The 23,944-nt window shown below is 41.8% G+C and overlaps 1 protein-coding gene across 1 annotated transcript in view; it reads right to left on the bottom strand.

The window, feature by feature from the left end:
• LOC149319305 (LON peptidase N-terminal domain and RING finger protein 2-like) overlaps nucleotides 1-23,637 on the bottom strand; it is a 49,718-nt gene extending 26,081 nt beyond the window's left edge. Inside the window, exon 1 of the mRNA XM_089511434.1 lies at nucleotides 22,662-23,637. Coding sequence (XP_089367560.1) covers nucleotides 22,662-23,454 — 793 coding nt within the window. The 5' untranslated portion in view covers nucleotides 23,455-23,637. The remainder of the gene's footprint in view (nucleotides 1-22,661) is intronic.
• Between the last annotated feature and the right edge of the window lie 307 nt (nucleotides 23,638-23,944).

The raw sequence follows: 23,944 nt of genomic DNA, 5'->3' as shown, positions 1-23,944 counted from the left end.
AAATTGGAAGCAAACAAATTAAAGCCCCCCCCCACCCCAATTCATAAATGTGTAGATTTTACACTATTCAACATGTTGATACTTCACATTTCATCTGAAATTATTTAGGGAGTTTATTTTTAAGGGAGAAATTACCTTTATATATTTATTAAAATGGAGCATAGGCTTAAAAAATTGTAAACATTCATTTAGGCCTTTGAACTCCCAAGCTCACTCTCTTCTTATAAGCTTCCCCTCCCCCCTCAAAGTGCAATAGACATTCATCTTCATGCATTTTTAAAATCTGCTCTAACTTTGTGAATAAAATTACTACTAATGAGCTGGTAAGTGTGCTTTGCCTTCAGAATCCTTACTTAAAAACTAAGGAAAGGAGGAAGAGAGGCAGAAGGAAAAAGAAAGGTCAACAAAATCACTAGTGATTAAATATTATCTAATTCTTAATTCAGATCCAGTAAGACTGACAGTTAAGGAAGACATGGCATCATATTTTCAACATTTTCTTTAACATGTACACCGCTTTGAACTCAAGGAAAAGCGGTATAAAAATAATCAGTTTATTATTATTATTATTATTATTATTACATAATGTCTACAGCAAACCACATTTACCAGTGTTTATAAGGAATATGTAATTTACAAAGACTCATCATGTGACTTTTAAATACACTTAAGCACAACTTCAAAATAAGTTTTTGCAATCCTGCAAGACCACTTAAGGCAAAAGGCAAAACTAGATGTGGTATGCAGTCACAGGCCTTTTATTAAAAATTCTACTTCTTTTACAAACAAAAGGAACCTCTGGATTAAATAAGTAATATGATTATAAGAGCATTCTTCCCCAAGCTAGCACCCTCCTGATGTACTGGATTGCAAGTCCCATCATGACCAATGTTGACTGAAGAGGATATGAATGCTGGAAGTTCTTAGCAGCAGCACAATCAAGAAAGGGTTTGGGACAATTAACAGACAAGAGGACGGCAATTATATTCAGCTGTTCAGTAAATTAATTATACACTTGTCTGTGCTTTGGTTCAGTCGCACGATAATATGAATGCAAAATGAAACATCAGACAGCTTTTCCTCCTAACAGTATCTCAGTTCAAACATCACAACAATTCATGGTTAAGGAGGATTTACTATGAATTGGTGATAACGTATTAATAACTCACCTTTTGGAAACTATCACCAGGAATGGGTTTATAGACCAGGATGTGTGATGGTATGTTTGGGCATAATAACTGATCTGACCAATGAAATGATGGCTGTTGCCCCAGCGTTAGATCAAATTCACCTACCACAGGGAAATATTGTACCTTGCAACACATTTGCAATACCTGAATTTGAATACATGTACGTAATGAAGTATCTTGGAGATGGGACCCAAGTGTAAACATGAAATTCATTTATGCTTCATACAGAGCTGAGGAGTGGTGGTGATTTTGGGGTTAATCTTTGCCCTACTCTGGAGAAATATATTTTTAATTAATGTTACTCCTACTCTTATGCCTACTCTTGTAAAAACCTCTTACTCCTTTATTCGTTACGCCTACTCCTACTCCTACTTCCCAGCCCTGGGGAAAAGCCCCAGTTGTTTTGCAAGGCTGGTGTGTATGTGTGAGTGTGTAAGTGTCTCTCTTTGCCTCCCAGTCCCTTCTCCAGCGCAATATAATAAAATTGTTTTTTGGTGTTTGCATGTACGATATAATATCAGGAATAAAGAGTAACAAATATATTTTGTTATTCCTTATTCCTACTTCTCCTCTTGTAAAAACCTCTTACTCCTTTACTCTTTATTCCTTACTCCCACTCCCCACCCCTGGTTTCATATACACTTTATACATGTAGCATGAAGTTAATTTTATACACAATATTTTTAATATAATTTTGTGCAAGAAATTAAGTTTCTGTACACTGAACCATCAGAAAGCAAAGCTGTCACTATCTCAGCCACCCACGTGGACAAGTTTAGATTTTGGAATATTTCAATTTTTAGAAATCCAGACATGGGATACTCAACTTGTATGTGTGTGTATATATCAAGTTTTTCCCTTACTACAGTTCATTGTTACTATTCATTGAAATTTGCAGACACTGAAATGAGAAATGTTGGTTATCACCCCATTACAGATGGGAAAGGAAGACATAGAAAATGTGTGCCTTCTTCTGTGACTAAATATCTCCAAGTGAGTACAAGCGAGAAAAAGAAAGGGAAAAAAAGGAAATCAGGGACTATACTTTGGTGAGGCACTAGAGCTTGCTGGCAGAGAATTCAAATGCCCTGCCCTAAATCCCAGGATTCAAGTGGAATAATAGTCTGTAAGAGGCAAGTTTACTAAACAAATTACAATATAATATAAAATAACGTATACATTTTAATACACACCTTTCAGTGGGGCATGTCATCTCATTTTGCCTTCATATCCAAGTCTACCAATCTGACCAAGAGAGTATGCTGTTCTCATTTTTACTAATTTTAAGAGGAGTTTAGCAAATTAAAATGCATATTACATTAGAAGCCAAATACTGTAATGAACAAACACAGAATATCTGTGGCTCAGAGGTACCGATACAAACAAAAAGATGTTACTTATTTATATTTAAGAGTGTATGACCGAATTCAATTTCCTCTCTTTTTAGGACTATGTTTATCTCACACCAAAGTAGTCCATGCACACTCCATGAAGTATAATGACCACCATCTGGTTTAGTTGTTCTGCTAAAATAATAAGCTATCAACACAGAAAATATTGCCAATGACATTTTAACTTACAGGACTACATGGCTGAAAGAAGTGTAGTAAAACCTGTTACTGAACACACTAGTATCCTTCCTCCAAAAATATCAGGATGATGCATATGCAGATACAACCATTAATCTTCAAAAACATGAAAGACACTGAGTTGTCTAAGATCAGTCTGTGAGCTCAGTAGATTTTGACTTTGGCCTTTCCGAAAGAAGTTGTCCACCACACCCTTTTAGCATGCAAGATTTTGGCTAAGACTCATTCTCATTCCCTCTCTCACACACACTCACTCTCTCACTCACACACTCCATATACAGCCCACATTCTTGCTCCCCCCCCCAAAAAAAAAAAAACCCAAAGGAAAGGCATCAGCAATAAACAGAAGGAAAAGATAACTCAGAGGTATACAATGGAAAGATGCAATATATTCCAAAGCATCTACTTAATCAACACTATTGTTGTCATTGCTGTTGTTGTGTGCCTTCAAGCTGCTGCTGATTCATAGTGATCCAAAGGTGAACCTATCAGATATGATCTGTCTTTGCCTCCTTCTGAGGCTGAGGGAGTGTGACTTAGCCAGGGTCATTCAGATGCACATTTTGCTCCCAGAACAGCATTAATTAAAAGAATGTACAACTGTTCAAACTTACACATACATATATACACACACACACATACACACATGGTAGCAGTTGTAAGTTTGACCTAGAGAGAGCTATGGTACCTAGATCCCTGGCCTAGGCAGCCAGCGACAGCATTTTCTTAGTGGGTGGCGGCAATGTGTGGCCCTGGGGCCTTTGACTTGGGGGATGGGGTTGCAGCCTCCAACTCCTCCTGACTTCCATTTTTCTAGTCAAAGAGAGTGGACTGCCTTTCCTGGAAACTTTTGGGAGCAGCAATTCACTTTTAAAATAGATCACAATGTCCTTTGCATTGTTTGAAAAGCAAAAGCATTTTTTTCTGGCTACCTTCTACTTCACTTTTACTTTATGACCACCTGTTGAGGGCCAAAAGGCTTCAAGGAGCATACTACCGGCCTCCAGAAGCAGCACAATTGCCCACTCCCAGTCCACAGCATAGAGGTCTATCATGCAGTGAGTAGGTGGCTTCTCTGTCAAACTTATTACTAATGGAGGTAATATTTAAAACCATCACTGAAATCTACACACCTTACATTTCACAGGAATCATACAAGTTTCTTGAATACAATTCAGAATGCTTAGCCTGCACAAAACTGAATGACCACTTGGTTCTCTTATCTTTACTTTGGAATACAGTGATTCCTCCTTCACTATGACGCGGGACAGACCGCCCAAAAAGGGCGGTCTGCTGGCGCCTATTTTCCCGCTGACGAGAAGCTGCAGCGGACAAACCACAAGGCTTCCCGCCGGCAAAAAAAGAACCCACAAAAAGTGGGTTCTTCTTATGTCGTGCTGCAGTGTAGCTAGTATGCCATGGCTCGCATGGCGCACTAGTTACATAAGCACAGCACGGCACCATATGGATGCCGTGTGGCAATTACATAGCAATGGCGGCGCCCATCTGTACAGGGCACTGCCATTGTTATGGCACAGCACCGTAATAGGGCTAGGGACAGTGTGGTTGCTGCATGGTCCCTTAGCCCTAATATGGCGCAAGTATGCCGTATTTGGCCCATCTGGACTGGGACTATGACGACAAAATTACTGTATAAGGAAACTTTATTTCCAAGTGAGAAATACTTTTCTGATTAACTTGACAAAAAAGATGCAAAGTAAGGATGACAGCAGGCAAGCACTAACACACATGTATGTGCACATAACATGCACACGTGTGAAGTCCTTGAATCATGTCTCTTCTATTCAAGGATCAAGAAAGAGTGAGAGTGTGTGACTTTTCCAAGGTCATCTAATGAGTTTTCATGACTGAACAGAGATTTGCACCCCTGGTGTCCTCAATACTCAAACCAATACACCATGCTGGCTCTCATTTAATGAACTGCAGAACTTGAATAAACTACAAAACATGAAAAGCTTCTACGGTCCCACATTTTTTGGTATCCACAGGCAGGGTGTCTGTGTACAGAACAGATCCCCTGCAGATACCAAGGTCCAACTGCATTGTTGTTGTTGTATTTATACCCCACCCTGCAGACCTAAAGGCTCTCAGAGTGGCTTATAATTATTACAGTGCGCCCATGCCTTACATGGAGGATCCATTCCAGCCTCCCCCAGCAAAAGGCAAATAGCGCATATGCTTGAGCCCCATTGGATATAATAGGGCTCGTGCATGATGTGTGGCACAGCATGCATACATGGCTTTCAGCGCAAGCTGAAAGCTGCGTAAAAGACACCCACCGACGCGGGCGCACTGTATTTTAATTAGATGGTTCCCAGCCCTCAGGCTTACAATCTAAAAAGACATGACACAAAAGGAGAAGGAAATGGTGGTGGGGAAGGGATCAGGTCCAGCAGTTCTTCTATCCCTCTGAGGCTTGAACCAAGGCAGATGGACTAGAGAGTTTCCACTTGTCTTGTTTTTGTCCCTCCAGTTCCTCCTCCTCTCCATCTTGGTTTCATTAGCTGAACATTTGACCCCGCCACCCCCCTCCCCCGTATCACATTTTGCTCAAGATCCTTATGTATTGCCTTTCCTGGAACTGAAACTCCCATAGCAGATCTGTTTTAAAGTTAGCAATATATACTTTAGCATCTTTTCTTTTTGGTGCTTTGCCTCAGTTTTTTTCTTGTTCACTTGCCTGCTGGTCATCTTTGCTCTACAGATATTTTTATTATCTCAGCCTCATGGATTCTTTCTTCTGTCTCTCTCCTTCATTCCTTCACTCATGCTACTCCTTTTATCAGGAACACACTGCGCCTCCCCCCCCCCCACAAAATCCATTTATCTCCTTGTAAATGTTTGAAAATGTAATTTCTCCTGAGCCTTTAATGGCTGGCCTTTTATTACCCTGCTCCCAGTTTTGCTTTTCTTCAAGCTATAACATAGTGATCAGGCTTGTTTTTGCCTCTGTTGAACAATCTTTACTTCTGGACTTCTGGACTACAGGAGTCCCAAAATGATTGTTCAAAATTGGAAATCGGTCATGCACAGTTTCCAAGGAACATATCCAAGAGAATGGAGCATGATACAATGCAAAAGAAACTGCAGCTGAGGCAATACAAACATAAAACATATATCAGAAAACTAGAAAAGTTCTATGAGGGGGAGTTTTGAAATTATCACTGTCTTATTTTGGCAAGCCTACAGCAAATTCATTTCTCACTCAAAATATGCTTTACACACAGTAGACCCCAAGATCATAAACCCACCCACCTGCTGGCAGCTCCAGTGGTCAGTGAAACAGGAATTGGTAAACTTCGGCTTGGCCATATGTCAGCTATTGCTGTCATGTCAGCTATTGCTGTCGGTGGAACACAGGATCAGAACTGCAGCCTCTCAGTGAAGAGGACATGTTTCTGGGCATTACCAGAAAGTTTTTTCTACCAGAGGCAGAAAAAAAACCATGGAAATTACAGAGATAGATTCCTACACCAAAAAAAGGAACATGCTCAGCAAACTTTTTATTCAAAAGCTAAAAATATGTGCATGTGAAATTAAACAACCAGGTCAGATAAGTAAACCATAAGTAAACCAGAACATTTCCAACCTTTTAGGAACCAACTGAAGATGTCTTCCAAAAGTCATCCACAGACTACTTTTTTTCCCACCAGCTTCCAACTCCCCTTACAATTTCCATTTTGTGGCCAAACTTATATATATAATCTTGTGAAATAGGTTTCTGTGTTCTTCTGTTCAAAGAGACTCAATAAGGGATTCTAGAGGCAGCTGCTCTTTACTTTGCCTGTTGTAGGCAGGCTCAACAACTACAGCAGGATCAGCTAAATCCCATTCTTTCCCAGCTTGTGCTTTATAGCACAGTTTACTGCAAGCACGCTGATGAAACCCAACACCAAAGTCTCTTTCATCGACCTCTCCAGCCCTCTTTCACCATCTTCTCAATGCCTACTCTGCTAAAAAAATTGTCCAGCTTGACAGAAGATGAGGAGGAAAGATGGGCATAGAATGACTTTGTAAAAATGAGTTTCACTGTTAAGGAGTATTTAACTGAGGTCTTCCTGTAATCTACACTGGTTTTAGCATAGAAGGCACCAAAAGATAACAAGTGTCTACTGAACCTGCTAAAAAAATACAGTACTGCATGTTATCTCTAAACAGTGCCTATATTGAACAATCGTCATTTCAAGTGCAAATTTTCAGCTACAAACTGTATCTACTTACACATTTTATTTGTAAGGCACACTGAAGCAAAGGGAATTTAGATTTGCCTATGAGTGTTGCTGGCTCCCAGGTAGTACAACTGCTATTACAACTATTACTACTGGACGTATTTATATACTGGTGTTCCATTCAATAAAAACACACTCAAGGCATCTAGCAACATATCTTTTAAAAAACCAATCGAGTTTCAACAACAAAAAATAACAAGGTACAGGAGGAAAGCAAATTAAAAACAAGAAGGAAAAGGCATTCTTCAAGAAACCAGCAAAATTTCTGAGCAAATGTTACTGTCCTCCATGGTTTTAATTCCAGTTCTGAAATAATTTCAGCACTGATGATAATGATACTATTAAAATACATTTCTTCTGTGGTGTAGTCCCAAGAGTTGGATTTCAGCCTGGTTTCATGTCTGCCTCTACCACAGACTCTGCCCCTATCTCAGTACTTGGGAAAACAGGCAAGATAATAATTTACCTTACCAGGTTACTGTGAAGGAAAAGCTGTAAAAACACTTACTAAATCTGGTGAGATTTACTTTCATATAAGCATGTCTAGGACTGCAGACAAAATATCTCAAATTATCCAAATAGACAACTCTTTTACACACGCACACACACACCATGCTTCTCTCATACTACAGACAATTCTACAGTGGAGAAAATGACATGGGAGATATGTACTGGGTTCAACACTAATTCAGCCATATAGTTCTCCCCTTTCAGTACTCTCTATCCCTACTTGTCTGGAAGTTTGCTCTTTTCTCCACAATGTGAGGACATAGCTCACTTTTCCTGGGACAATGCCTTAATGCTACCAACACTGGGATCTAGCAATAACCTCTGGAAAGAGGGGGTCATAGGGCTGCATCTGCACTGCAGAAATAATGCAGTTTGACACTGCTTCAATTGCCATGGCTCAATGCTATGGAATTCTGGGATTTTTTGCTTTGTGATATATTTAGCCTTCTGTCAGAGCGCTGGGCTTCTACAGAAGACTACAAATCCCAGCGTTCCATAGCATTGAGCCATGGTGTTAAAGTGGTCAAACTACATTATTTCTGTAGTTCAGATGTAGCCTAAGAGGACTGATGGTACAGTACTTATGCAATGCAATGGTGAGGGATAAGCAAGGGAGCATTTCCAGAATATGGGCAATGAAGTGGGTTTTCTGAAAAAAGGAGAACTGGAAAATGTTACCTGGTTTAGCACATTTAGTTTAATATTACATTCAAAACACATTCAAAGCTTTATGTGAAAGCTATTTCATTTGAATGTTTCTACTAAAGAGAACAGCATCTTCTTCCCTTATACTTAACATAAAATGATTGCACCTGAAAGAACACTATTTTAGAACACCTAAAGAGATATATTTTATATCAACAACTTAATTATGTTTCACTTAGATATAGCTGTAATATCTTTCGTTTCACTCACTCAGTCTCTGCACTACCTATCAGCTCCACTTCAAGTTCAGAAAAACTTGATTCAGTACAACTAGCTGACCATTTTGTTTCAGTACAACAGTCCAGACAGCTATGGGTACACATAGATATGCTGTATATGCATGGTGTGGAAAGTTTTCAACAGAAGAATGTAGCATTAGAAAAAAATCAATTTTGACAAATGTACTCCACATATCTGGACGTGGGCATTTCCAGGATGTGTCTAGCAGCCGCAGCAACAAAACAGCCAGGTTAAGAAGGGAATGAACACGTCTTTCTGGGTATACATATGTACCAAAAATTACCCAGCTGCATAAAGATGAGAGCTACTGACAGTCTCTAGGTAACCATAACGCCCACTGCATGATGTTCTTCGGTGCACGTGTATTCAGCAGAACAGCTGATTTCAGAGATGGCAATGTGATGCTTTTGAAAAAGGAGTGGGATGATCACTTCCTCTCTAAGATCTGCACTGTGCCATTTCAAATAACCAAACATATTGTTGGTACGGGTCACATGTCATTGTACCAACAATAGGTTTAAAGCTCTAGCTGCCAAATTTTACTGCAATTAGTTTACCAACTTCTGATCCTAGGTGGGAGGAGTGTTATGCAGGATGAAAAAAACTCTGGTATATACAAAATTAACACCCCTGAGTATCTAAAACCCACTTAGTACCAAAGCATTTAGATGTCTTCAAAGTGGATTATTCCTATGAGCTAAAAAGATTTCACTAAGGATAACAACTTCTGAAAACCTGAACTAAGACTTAGGTTTGGATAACACAAACATCCTTGGCCAAGGAATGCCACAGTCCATAGTCCAAAAGGCATGTGGTCCATCTTGTCATTGTGCATTTGCACTGTTCACATAGAATTTCTCAAGGCAAGCAGACAGAATGATAAAAAAGACATTTAGGTTCCAGGTTATATTTTAACTAAATACAGATGAAACAGTTTGTTTTTTTGTGGGGGGGAAATGAACACACTAGAAAGAAAGTGGAATACCCAGTTAAAAATACTGTGAGTCAAACTATTTACTCCAGGCAAGAGAAAAAAAAATGTTTTTTTTCTGCTATAACATGAACCAGTCCAAACCACTCACATGAGTGAGAGGCAGAGGCGATGGCAATAGCTGTACGCCCAACTTCCTATCTTTCTTTCTCAATGAATGTGAAGCAGGAGATAAACCCTACCTGAAGCAGCAAGTAGTGAATTTGCAGTGTTCACTACAATATTTCAAAAGTAATCCTAGGATTCTATAAGATGGAACCATGGCAGTTAAAAGGGTATCGAATTGTCGTTAATCTATGCTGTACATATAGGGTTGCCATAACCCTCCTGCCAGCGGGACATTCACGGTTTTTCACCACTAGGGGGTGTCCCTGCACGGTTTCCTCCTTGACTCCTGGCCTGTTGCCAATCTGGTGACTTTCAAACCAAAATGGGTACTTTTCAGAGCCTTTGGTGTGATTTTGGTGGTTGGTTTTAATGGTAATTTTGAGAGTTGAAATAAGTTCCAATTATTTTTATTCAATAAGGGCTACGTTTTATTGCCATATTAACATTACGGGGACTTTTCGGGGATTTTGACTGAATATTTGGTGAGATATTGGGGGGGGGGATTTGGTGAGTTTTGGCCAAACATTTGGGGAATTATCTTCGAGGCTTGTTGGCAACAATTGCTGCCAGACTCAGGAAGAGGAGCTCCTTCTCTGTTTGGTCCCCAAGGCAGCAGGGGGGAGAGGGCCATTTCCTTTGGCACTGAGGCAAGGATGATGAGGAAGAGGAGGAGGAGGTGCGCGGCCATTTTCAATATTTATTTTGCCCCTGTGTATTTTTTCTAACTTTGACTGCCAGGGCTCAATGCTCAGGAATTCTGGTGTCTGTGAGGCATTTAACCCTCTCTGTCAGAGAGCTCTGGTGCCACAATAAACTACAATTCCAAGGATTCCATAGCACTGAGCCCTGGCAGTCCAAGCAGTGTGTTTTGGACACAGATATCCTCTTTTTGTGAGTTAATGAATGAATCCAGTCCCTAGCCTTTCTATCTCTCTCACACTCTGCAGGAGTAATAACCCACTTTGAGACTGCTTTAACTCAATGCTAGGGAATCCTGGGAATGCTAGTGTTTGGGAGACATTGAGACTTCTCTGTCAGAGATGGCTCTGCGGCCACAATAGTCTACAATTCCCAGGATTCCCCAGCACTGAGCAGTCTCAAATTGGACCATTTCCTCAGTGTGGATGCACCTGGTGAGGCATTCTGGGGATTGCAGTCCAGCTATGTTTTACTTCTGCAGTGTATTTTGGACCAGAGACAAGGTGACCAGACGTCCTCCTCCTTTTCCAGGACATGTCCTCTTCTGTCAAATTTCAAAATGTCCTCCATTTTGATCATGCCTAAGAAACATGCATTTATATTAACATTTTTTAAAAATCATCATTTTTTTCCGCGTGTCCTCCATTTATTAAAACTGTGTCCTCCATTTGAAAATGTTGTCCTACATTTGTCCCGGTTTGGAGGTCCTGGCTTATGGCAACCCTATGTGCATACCCTCTCAGACCCAATAGCTAAACATAACATTTCCTTGTTAACCAAAGGAACTGTTGTTAGTATTTGAACCTTTGGCTAAACCGTGTGCTCCACCACTGAGCTCAGATCTTCTACCTGCATGTAGGGAAAGGGTGGAGAGAATACCTTCATTGAGTATTATATTAAGGCTGTTTTATCTAAATTTACTTAAGAGATCTTCCAAAGTGCTCTGTATGGAACTTATGATAAATCCACATTGTTTAAAATGCAAAGGTGAAACATGAGTCAATCAGTTTTGAAAATCAGCACTTTGTTATAAGATTCTCATTGATGGCTTAAGGAATCTTCCTTTGTGGACCAAAGCAAAGAACTTTCCCCAACAGCAACAACAGCAGCGGAACAATGAATTATCAGTTCTCCCATCAGCAAATAAAGATATAAAATTGTGTCTACAGAAAAGGTTATTGACTAAACTCTGCCCATTAACATTTGGTTTAAGGAAAAGAATCCAAAGAGTTCTCTCATTTGTAAAAAGTAAAGTCAGAATATCCAGTAGTAGCTTAATTTTTTTAAAAGAAATCTGGATATACAATAAATTATTAAATGTGATACTTGAATAGATTGAAAGCAACAAGCCACTTATTTAAAACTTCAGTATCTTACTTTTTACTCTAATACTCAAAGTGATTAATACATCACTAAAATAAAAAATGCCATAATGGCATAAAACCTAACAATGCCCCCAAAAGATCTCTGTTTAAATTTATCTTCATACATGACAAGCAGAGGTATTGGGAAGCTCTGCCACACTTTCAATGGGCAACAGCAATGGACAAACATATATTTCAGAGACATGCCCGATCTATTAAGTATTGAACAATAAGTCTCTTTCAAAAAGTAATTACTAACTGGATTGAAACATTCTCTTCTGAATGGCTTGACACGGAGCCTGTTTTTGTATTACTTAGCAAATAGCTGCAATAAAGAATTCATTCAACTGCACGTGGTATAGAAGAAGCCAGCAGCTTAGTGCAAAACAGCAGTGGGTGTGTTTAAAAGAGGTGACTAAGTCACTGAGAGAGAGCTAAGAAGAATTGAAAGGATCAGAAGCCAGCTAAATTGAAAGCCTATGTGAGAGAAATCCTAAGCATCCCTAGTCGGAACTGAGCCCTATTGAATTCAGTGGTATGTACTCCTAGGTAAATGCATGCAGACTGGGGTATTCCCAGATTTAGAAGCCTTATGTAGAAGGCAGCAAATATAGTAAAAGATACTGAAAAGAACCATTTTGAGGAGAAATGGGGGAGAAGAAAAAAGTATAACAGCTATTGATTTACACTTGGACACCAGGCACAATGCAATGGTGACAGAATTGCACAACTCAAGATGCACTGTCAAACCAAAAGCCACAGTTTCACCAAGAAAAAATCATCTGATATAAGAATGCTCACTAACAAGTGAAACTTCCTTACTATTAATATATAGAATTAATTTACTTCGTATACTCATTATCGCTATCTGAGCTACCAATGGAAAAAAGTTTTCATTTTTGGAGTATTTTGCATGTTAGAGACTCAACCTGTATAGACATAACAAGTTTACTTCCTGTTAAAAAATCACTACAAATGTCCCCACCACACTAAAGCAAGCCCCTGCACCTTGCTTTACAGGAGAACTACCTCCAAGAGTTGCAACTACTTTTTTGGTGTCATCTTCCCAATCCCGGCAGGGAAGGATCCAAAAGAGGAAAGGACCTTCAACAACGGAGGCATGCTTGCGGCCTGTGAGCCACGTGGCTCTCACTTCTGCATTAAAGAAGGCAAACCTGATTTAAGAACAAAAATGAAACACCTGCCCATAACTTATTTTTAGATATCCACATGATTATTTTTAGGTAACAGCACTCCAAGTAAAGCATAATCCACCCACACTCTTTCCCAAAAATACACAGGATGGGAGGAAGAGAAGTGTTCATTCTGAACTGCTATAAAGATGCCTTTATTCCAATTTATTTTAGAGCAGTTGAATGGCACAATTAATTTAGATTGGCATGGACTGACCCATTTTGATACCCTGGCACTGTTTTTACCTACACATAAAAAGCAAAGTGAACGTCAGCTTCTAAAGCAGTTCACATACAGAGATACCTAAAGTAAACCGGGTGAAGATTTAAAAAAAGATCTGAGAGAAGATAGTTATTTGCTGTACCAGCAACAAGAGTGCCTGCTGGGAAACACAATGAAGGTCCAAAATACACAATGCCATCTAGGAATTCAATAGCTAGCAGGGGGCCTATTTATAGCAATTTAGGTAGGTAGGGGGGGAAATCTTTTTTAAAATAGTCAGCCATTTTTCCAGTATTATAAGGCAATCCTGGTACCTTTATCCATTCAAGCAACTTCTGTGAATCATGCCAGTGGTAATAGTTGCACGTATCCCACTGCAACTGGCACTCTCTTATTGCAAATCCATCCCTCTGAAAACTCTATCTGTTCTTCCCTTTGTAGTGTGCTCTGCATGTGCACATACATATACACACAAAAGCCAGAGAAGCCTCTGTGTATTGGAATCCTTTATTTCTCCTCCGCCCCCCCCCGCCCCCCACTACACAAATTTTCTCTTGGTTCAACACAGATTTTTAAACCTAGCTTCAAAAAACACTTTAAATCAAGCACCTCTCACCACTGTCTTCCCTTAAAAAAAACCTAAACCCTGTTCTCTCTTGCTTACTGCCCCATAATATTTATAATTATCTGTAGAGTATTTAACGGAAATTTGTTTGGGAAAGCTGCAGTAGAATCACTGTACAACAGCAGTTTTATCAAATTACATATGAATAATCAGAGGACTGCTCTCCCAGTTCGTAATTCAAATTAATCGCTCCTTCAGACCTTGCTAACTCATATGCAACTGATTGTTGAAAACTTCACTATTCTCTAAAATAAATTCACACCTTTGTCTGCTCTCTCTGGTCTTTGCACCATTTTGCCATCATACCTAATATCACTTCCAAAATTGTAGGCTATGCATAAGTTGTTCGTAAGTGGAAGATGCTCATATTCTAGTGGCAGATAGCTTCCATAAACGCTAGTCACTTTTGTGTGTGGGTATAATTCATGGCAATTCTCTCTTCTCCATCCATCTCCAAATCTTCTCTAGATGGTCCTCTGATCCTTCTAAGCACGTTGTAGGTAAATGGGGAGAAGAGAAGGAAATCAGTGAAAATTCCAAAGTTATGTGAATTCCATTAGTGGAATGATAACCACTGATCTGAGATTTCCAGTGTTTTCTGGATACCTTTACCATCTTCGCTGGGGGATGCGGTGGCTTAGTGGTTAAGATGCTGACTCTGACAATTGTAAGATTGTTAGGTCAGCAGTTCGAGGCCTGAGTGCTGCATGATGGGGTGAGCTTCTGTCACTAGTCCCAGCTTCTGCCAACCTAGTACAGTAGTTCAAAAGCATGCAAATCCAAGTAGATAGATAGGTACCACTTCTCAGTGGGAAGGTAACAGCATTTGGTGCAGTCATGCTGGCCAGACGACCACTAGAGCAGTCCTCAGACAAAGCTGGCTCTTCAGCGTAGTAACAGAGATGAGTACCGCCTCCTACAGTTGTTTACGACTAGACATTCATGAAAAGGGACTACCTTTACCTTTTACCATCTTCATTTATTCCATGTATCAATCAAACTCCACATTTACTTCTCAACTGGCTATCTCCAGTCATTCAATAACAAGACTCACTTGTTTGGGTGTATCAAACCAAGTTCCTCTCTTTCTCTAACATCTATCCAGTGCCAAAACTCCCAGTGCTTCCATATAGTCTGCTTGGAATCAGAACCAACCATGCTCTCTGCTCCTCTACCTTTCCTTTGCTAATGCTTCATGAAGTCTGCCCTTCCCTTTACTTCTTATTCATCTACAGTATTTTATTTCTGAGACTGATCTCCTCACTTCTGTGTTCTAAAGAGGAACAAATGTAATGCTAGTGGCTAAAAAAAATCACTACATAACAGAACTGTAACACTGCCAAACCTGCAACAAAATGAATGGCTTTCTCTCTGATTTCTCTTTCTGTCCTTCAAGCACAGAACCCTAGGAATACCACCACTGTATCATGTATCATGTATCATACCATCACTGTATCATGTATGATGTATCACTGTATACTACCTTCTTAGACTTCCCTTATCACCAGTTTCATTTAACATTTTCCCCCATCAAAAGTCTCTTGTTTCTTTACAGTAGACATTCATTGTCCATGTGGTGTGCATTACAACCAGTTAGTAAACCCATCCAGACAAGTTTTCAGGAAATTCCCACTTAAACTTCTATACCTGATCAGAAACGCAGGGAGGCAGCAAGGATGCAGCAATTTTCGGCTCATTACTTACTAAAACAATGCAAGCAACAGCTTACCAAGGTACTTCATATAGAGCATTGTGAACTTCCGCTTGGTAAATATTTCCTTGTATTCACTCCAATCTTCCCAGTTAATTTCAATACAGTATAATTGTGAGAAATGCAGAAAACACAAAATGTCAGCAAGGCTTGCTGAACGTTTTAGACACATCCATTTGTAAAATACTGTTAAACTAAATCATGGCATTGTATTAAACTATGGCACCAAACCATTTTAGAAAATCTTCTAAAGCATCAAAATGAAGATCTGGCAACTGCACACAAAATGCTCATTTATTCATCACATATAACACTTATAAGCAAGTGCCATACCTGATCTACAGCTTCAGTGAATCCCAAAATAAGCTAGAAATGAAGTATTTCCTATATTTTGATCTTGCAGGAAAGCAGGATTAAGAAAATACCACTTCTGAACATGCATTTCCATTTTATTTTGAACACTTTGTTGGGTGCTATATAACATTTATAAATGTATCCCTACTGTATATTTAGTGGACACCTAAAAGATGTAAAGTAAGGAGGGGGAACACACTGACATTATAAAGACACACATGTCAGGGAGTTGTGATTAATTGTACTGTTAGGCTGACCCTCTATTTGGTAAGAAATTGGCATTTACATCTATACAATGTGTGTGAACCCCTGTTCTGCACAAACATTCACTCTCATAGAAAATGTGTTTTTCTCCAAAGAGAAAGAAAAAAGCCATGACTGCTGCTAGCTGATCTAGCTGTTGCTTATTCTTTATTGCAAACTTATGCCCATAAACCAATAAAGGTTGGCAGCTTTGAATTAAACCACACCAAGCAATTTTAGTGGTGAAACCACAACAGATGCTTTGCCACACGGAAGTTGAACACTGTAACATTTCTAATGGGCTTATGTGACTGGGTATTATCTAAAGGATAGAGCACCAACATTTTTTACATAAGGCCCTTTTCGTCATAGACCGGAAAAGGCTTTTCTAGAAATGCTGCAGGATGAGTCATAAACTGCAAGGCAGTAAAGCATTTTCACTGATGATAACTTGATGCAGTGAGATTAAACCAGGCCTTGTTTTTCATTTTATTCAATTTACCAGACTCCTGCCTCCCTCTTTTAAAAGTACAGGCTCAGCTATGATCCAGGTAAATATGTGGAATAGCTAGTGCATGTGTATCTGTGTCTGTTTTTCCACATGTCACCTACCTTAGTACAGAAGTTGGCTCTAATGTCATGTTTAAATAAATGTTATGTAATACTGTACAATTTCCAGTGGTCATTCACCTTGTGTAACTGACATATGTTTTTATGGTGCTGCTGTCACATGAGCTTCAATGCTTCACACAGTGGTTAAAATAATACCAGCTATGCCATCTTTTCCTATTACTAGTGATCAGAATTAGAGCTTAGGAAAGTTACTGTTTTGGATCACAAACCATAGAAACCCTACCCAACCTGCCAGTGTGGCGATACTGATTGGAGCATTCTGGAGTTGTAGTCCAAAGAAAGGACTTTTTCTGTGCTTTGGGCCTATTTATTTATTTCTTGTACAGGTATTTGTTTGTCACATTTCAATCACACCTTGCCATTAACAATGGTGCTTAATGCAGTCAGCAGTGTAATTATAAAAGATCTTTTCAAAAAGGCATTCAAAAAAAAATGAAAATAGATAAGACATGTTAGTTATCCAATTAAAATTACCATGATTCCTCTGTTTGACTCTCTATCTTTTCCACATATTTAGTGTAGCTAGTTTGCCAAGAAGCAGACGAGTTCTCTGCCACTAGCAGTCGACTAAACACATTTGCAAGTCTTGCTATTGAGGAAAGTCAGTTCATCGATCTCATAAGCAGCCACACTTGCAACATCAGCTTTGTGGCTTATATCAGGTCATGTACTAAGGCTAGGATTTAGAACCAATTCCACTTTACTTTTAATATTAGCTGGCAGCCACATCTGTTATTTTTCCTTATTCAAAAGTAAGCATGAAGGACGATTCAGACTCCCACTCCCAGCCCAGGACCCAGAGCAGAACCAAAGGCAGAACATAGCATCCAAGCCCACATTTCCTTCACTTCTCCTTACTCATTCTTGAGTAAGGAAAAAGGAAAGCTGTGGTGCTTAAAGTAAATGCTATCTATGTCCATGAGCTGCCAAGACCCATGAGCAATCAGGCCTCAGAGCTCTCTCCAGGTACCAGAAAGGAAGATAAAGTGTGAATCAGCTGCCCCTATAATTGACAGAATGCATAGAGTGTCCAATAACACTAAGTCTGGTGTTACATGTGAAAAGACTGATTTTCTAAATATAGCCAGCCCACCATATCTATGGATTCTTTATCCATGGATTCAACCATCCACAGCTTGAAAACACACACACACACACACACTCTCTCTCTCTCTCACACACACACACCATAAAAAGCAAAGCTTGATTTTTCCATTTTATATAAGAAACACCATTTTACTATGCTGTTGTATTTAATGGGACATGTGCCAACGGATTTTGATATTCACAGGGGGGCCTGGAACTAAACCCCAGCAGATACCAAAGGTCACTGTATGTTTCATCATCTTTAAGAACGAACCAGAGTGATTGGAAGAGGGGAATCATCAAGCCTGGATTTAGGTTCATTTTCAAGCCTGACTCCTGGCAACTTTTTCTCCCTTAATTCTCTACGTATTCAGAAAACTTTCTCAGAACCCACCGTTTCTTCACACGCTTCCAGCACAGCCTCAGACCACAGGATGAACCGCTAGAACAGAGCAACCAATGTAATTTTATAGCTCCAGCTAAAAAAAAGGTTTTCAGTGGTTGTCAACAATACAAATATAGTATGCTAGCTGACTAACCCCAGGCATTTATCAGTGCTTTGCCAAACCAGCATTATAAATCCATTTTACAAGTTAGTGCTGTATTAGAACTGCTAATATTTAAGATCATTCCCACCATTCACAGAGAACACTGAGGGGCAAGGGTCTGTGTTTTCACAGACATTCTAACCTGGGCTAATGATTCTCTTGTTCAAGGTGAATTCAAGAACTGCTTGCTAAAAAGAGACCAAATTAAAGGGAATTTTGACCAAGAGGAATCCTTTGGAAATAAGCATCCAGTGATTTAATTTAATTTTAACCAAGTACTTTCCCAAGTTGAATCCCTATAGTTATGCACCAAAAAAAAAACACACACCTCACATCTAGTTAACACAACTGACAAGTCAGAAGCAACCACTTGCAAAAGTAACTATACCATAGTAATGCTGGTGATGTCAAAAAAGAAATTACTAGGAACATCAGTTCCATCCATTTGCCTTGCTAGACTTAAAAAATAAAATCTCATCTTCTGGGGGCGAGGGGAGGGATGGGACAGATGGGGAATTAGCAAAATGACTTTAAGTCATTTTGACAAGTCATGATGTAGTTAGCATAGCATTTATGAACATTAGCCCTTGTGTTTTCTATGAGTATCAAGTGTTCCAAAGTAATTGTACATGTTGCACACAATAAAACAACTTGGCGCTAGGAGAAAGTAGCAGTGTGCAGACTAATGCAACATTACCAGTTCTCTCTACTTGGAACCATTTCTTCTTTATAGCTGAGCAGCTGTATAATGATGGGGGGGGGGAGGGCTCTTCTTCTATAATAACCCCTCCTAGTTTATTAAGACAGTCAGGAAACGCCTGGTTCCAGGAACTTTGGCACAGCCTAACACAAGAGAACCAAAGAGTTCTTCCCTACTGCCATTTCAAAAGGGCAGTCTGACCTGTTACAGTTTAAAGTAGGCACACACCCAAGTCCAGAAGCATGGCATTCAGACTGCTCTGTACTCCCTAGTGCCTATTCAAAATAAATGTAACAGCCACATCAGTGGAATTTTTGTTCTGACAGTCCAAATGCAGCTATTTGATAGTTTTCTGGAAATGTGGCCTCCTCTTCTGAATTATAAATGCTGAAATATTATGTTTAAAAGGAATCATACTTATTAGAAATCTATCTTTTATAACCATTTGAATCTTACAGTTGGTGCTGGTGGAGACAGACATGTTTCAAGCTTTCATATAGCTTATTGCAACAATGAGAGATCATATCATGGACATTCATGCCTGGTCCTTCCATGAGGCAATGTGAATCCCTCACCTTGGGTGACAAATGATGCCCCACCATGAGCAGAGCCACCCACTCACCTCCTCAATGCTGTCTGGTGGCTGCCATCAGTGAGACCACTCTCTCACTCAGGGGGCTCTTTGAAATGCAAAACTGGGGGAAGGGACTGGAGAACCCTGCCAAGTATTCATCTGCTGTGCCAAATGACACAGATGACACAGCACAGAAGAAAAGGAGCAGCTCACTCAAAGATCCCTCAGCCAGGCTGTCATGCAAATTCCACAATTGGACACAGTGGCCAGCACAGCTCTCCTACAAGCCCATCAGACCCAAAGGCCTCACTCAGAGGTGATCCTGTTCTACACTTTGGCAGAGTGTGGCTTCATCCAAGCCCACCCTGTCCCTAACACCTCACTCTGTGGAAGGACCCCTCTGCTTCTCCAGGGTGTACTGGAGGATGTGACAAGCCACATGCAGCAATTCCAAGACCAGCTTAAAACAAGGCACTGAAGAGGTAGGGACAGTGATAGAAGCCAGACCTTCTGCCTCAGGCAGCAAGATAAATCGTACCGTCCTTGTTAATGCTGTTACCACTTTGTTTAAAAAAAAAATGGAAAATTTGAGGATGGGGCAGAACAAACTGTTAAAATAAATGCATCTATCCATATGCCGAACAAGGTGCAAATTAAGTCTGTGGAGCACCAAACCATTTTGTACATGAAATTGTTGGTACAAGTTTTATGTTGGATTGTTCATAAGTCCCTAAAGTAAAGATGAGACAATCTGGTAAGGTTTCTGAGATTTAGAAAAAGACAACTGGCAATGATTTTAGCCCACATTGCCCATATTTTAGAGATTTTGCCATGTATGAAATGTAATCCTATTCATTTTCAGCAACTGCTATGGCCAGAATTAAAGAGACCAAAACTGGTGTGTGCTCCTGGGACAGCCAAATTTGCATGGGGGGGGGGGGGCATGGGACTAGATATGAAAAACCTCAGCCCTGACACAGAAAAAGGGTGAAAAAGTACAGAAAAAGTACAGAAGTGTTCCCATCTGACTTTCCAAATCCTAGAATTTCACAAAGCACTATGTTCTAAGACATAACTCTCAGTGGCCTATATCCAATTTAGTCCCAACTAGAGTAGACCCAATGAATCAACACTTAGCTAAAATCCACTGATTCAATGCTTTCCTCTTCTTGGGGCTAACAAAAGGATGCCATCAAGCATTTTCATGGTTATGCTAAAATTATGATTCAGTGTATGTTGACACGTAATAAACAAACATCCTCTTGTATTATTTGCCACTACGTTTCTTCTAATTCCTGCATCAAAATGATCAATTTCTTCCTGTTATTTATTTACAGAGGACTCACTATGTTCCACAAAACTTTGCAGAGCAAGCGCTAGATGTGTCTCTGATCTGGTTCTTTCAAGGCCTGCTTGCCTTATGCATCCCAGAGTTGCAAGTGTATGGGACTAGTGCTAACATAAACCCAGTCTTAGCAGTGTTCGCCTCCAAGGTGCTACAAGATCCCTTTCCACACTGACAAACCCAGTCTGTCAAGGTGTGCATCTTATATCGGAGGAGATTCCTGCAAAGAATTCTGTCCCTTTCCAATTACAATGGTATCTATGCCATGGATTTTTAAATACAATGGAATCTACCTCTCACATTAGTCTGACCTAGACATTATGTCATCTTCTGGCTGTCATACATCCCAAACAATAAATAGCACACAGTAACCCTGGAAGGAAATCTCCAGTATTTACTGGAACCAACACTGCATACCAGCTATGCATTCATTCATCCTTTAAAGGATTTCCACTTGCTCAAATGACAGAATGTCAAATTCCCTGAAGCTAGAAATTACACTTTAGCTTCTTGTTTCCATTTTTTAATATTTCCCACATAGTACAAAACCACCAGAAACAGCAGAAAGTTGTGGCTTGGAGTCCTTTCACACTAAACAATTATAGCATTAACATTTCTCTTTAACTGCTATGGCTCCATCCTATGGAATACTTAAAGTTGCTCTTAAGAGGAGCATTTTGAACTGTGGCATAGTGGTTTGAGTGTCTGACTACAACTCTGGATACCAGGATTTGATTCCCAGCTCAGCTATGAAACCCACCGGGTGGGAAACAACTTGAGGGTGCAAAACAACAACAATCTTGAAATCTCAGCCAGAGAGCATCTCTAGCGCCTCCTCAAACTGCAAATCTCAGGATTCCATAGGATGCAACCAAGACAATTCAAGTGAAATCATTGTGTTATAGTGATGTAGTGTGAAAGGGCCACTGGCAGATTGCACCCCTTCTTCCCCCCCCCCAACAAAAGTTTCTTTTTGCAGAATGCCTTCTTTTTCCATGCAACAAAGGGCTACTACTGTCAAACACCACACCCACAACACGCAGTGCCCCATTCACACACCCACCCAGGTCCAAGGTGTGAAGCTACATTGGCCTCAGCCGACGATTTAATCTAACTTCCATCCATAGTTTATTAAATGCCACAAAACTGCCCACTGAAATAGATTCAGAAATGCCAGGGCCCCTTGTTGGCCAGGTGGCATCACCCACTCCCCCCCCCCGCCCCTCAAGAAATCATTCATCAGCTCCTCAGAAGTGAAGGGGCAGGCGAAGGCAACTTGTTTTCCCACATGCTGGGTCACGGGTACTATAGGTGCATCTACACATTAGAAGCAATGCAGTTTGAGACCCCTCTAAGGGCTCTAGCTCCATCCTATGGAGTCCTAGGATTTGCAGTTTGTACAAGGTCTTAAGCCTTAAGAGTGCAGAGGCCTCCTCAACTACAAATCCCAAGGTGTCAAACCACCTTAGTTCAACAGGGCAGAGGCACCCATAGAAGTCGAACTAGCTCCCTCCTCCCCAGAACTACACATCCCAGGATCCTGTACTGTCTTATTTCTACAGTGCAGCTGCACCCAAAGTGCCTGAGGCCTGTATGGCGGTGCTGACCAAGCTGCCTCACAAAACTACAGTTCCCAGGATTCCCTAGAACTGAGCCAGGGCAAGCGGTCTCAAAGTGGATTATTTCTGGAGCGTGTTTTTGAGCCCAAAGCAATCTGGGCTATTGTCCAACATGGCTGGGGCTTCTGGGAGATGAAGTCCACAATTTGGGGCCCACTCACCGAGCTCCAGGGCCTGGTTGTACTTGTCGAGGGCGGCGGGGAGCTCCTGCCTCTCCCGCAGGGCCTCCCCTTCCAGGGCCAGGCGCCGGGCCCTGCTCTCCCCGGGGAACCACTTCTCCAGGAGGCTGCCCAGGACCACGTTGACCCGGAGGCCGGCGGGGGAGGAGGAGGAGGAGGCGGCGGCGGCCAGGCAGCAGCCCCGGCTCCCAGCTCCATGGCTGCCTCCTCCTGCTCCGGCAGAGCAGCAGCGCTTGCAGTGGGTGTGCCCGCAATGGAGGGTCACGGGCTCGTAGAGGAGGCGCTGGCAGCGGGGGCAGCCGAGGGGCTCCGGGGGCCGGCAGCAGAGCGGGTCCCTGGTGGAGTCACTCCCCTTCTCCGACGGCGGCGGCGACGAGGAGGAGGAAGAAGCGCCATTGCTGCTGCTGTTGTTATTGTTATTCCCTTTCCAGGGAGGCAGCCTGAGCTCCTTGTGCCGGAGGCTGAGGGCGAAGCCTTCCGCCAGCCCCCGCAGCTCCTCGGGACGGAGCCTGGCCAGGCGGGCGGCCGAGCTGTAAGCCTCCAGCGCCTCGGCCATGCGCCCGGCCCGGGCCAGGGCTTCCCCTTGCCGGAGGCAGAGGCCCCGCTCGGGCTGGGGCAGCTCGGCCAGCTGGGAGCCCAGGATCTCCGCCGCCAGGGAGAACTGCCCGCCGCGGAAGGCCTCCTCCGCCACTTGCAGCATCTCGGGGCAAGGCAGAGACGGAGGAGGCGGCGGGAGGGACGATGACGGCGGCGGCGGAGGCTGCTGGGTGTCCATTTTGCGAAGTGGGTGTGGTGGTAGTGGCTGTGCCTCTGCTAGGGCTCCGTGGCGGATCCTGGCGACCACGACGACATGGCTGGGGAGAAAGCGAGTCTGGGCTCCCCGCGGAGGGGGAAGGGGCCGGGGTCAAGGGGAGGAGAACGGGGCGGCGCTGGAGGGAGAGAGGCAGAGATGGATGGATGGCTCCCTCCTCCTCCTCCTCCTCCTCCAAGAAGCAGCTATTCCGGGCGCTTATGCTTATGCAACGCTGCTCGGTTGTATAACGCCTCCTTCTCCTCCTCCTCCTCCTCCTCCTCCTCCCTGGATAAGGGAAGCAGCAACAGCAGCCCGCCTCCCGGGGCTCTGGGCCTGGTGAGCCCGGCTCACATGCCCGCCGACAGCCCCGCCGCCAGCGCCTCACGTGCGGCCCTGGCCCAAGAGAAAGGCCTCCCCCTCCTCCGCCTCCTCCGCCTAAAATGGCGGCGGCGCTGGCGCTGAGGCAACTCTC

The sequence above is a fragment of the Sceloporus occidentalis genome, unplaced genomic scaffold, assembly GCF_023333645.1.
Source record: "Sceloporus occidentalis isolate IW3139 unplaced genomic scaffold, rSceOcc1.0.p SCAF_2, whole genome shotgun sequence".
Classification (NCBI taxonomy): Eukaryota; Metazoa; Chordata; class Lepidosauria; order Squamata; family Phrynosomatidae; genus Sceloporus; species Sceloporus occidentalis.
This window is presented reverse-complemented; position numbering and strand designations above follow the sequence as displayed.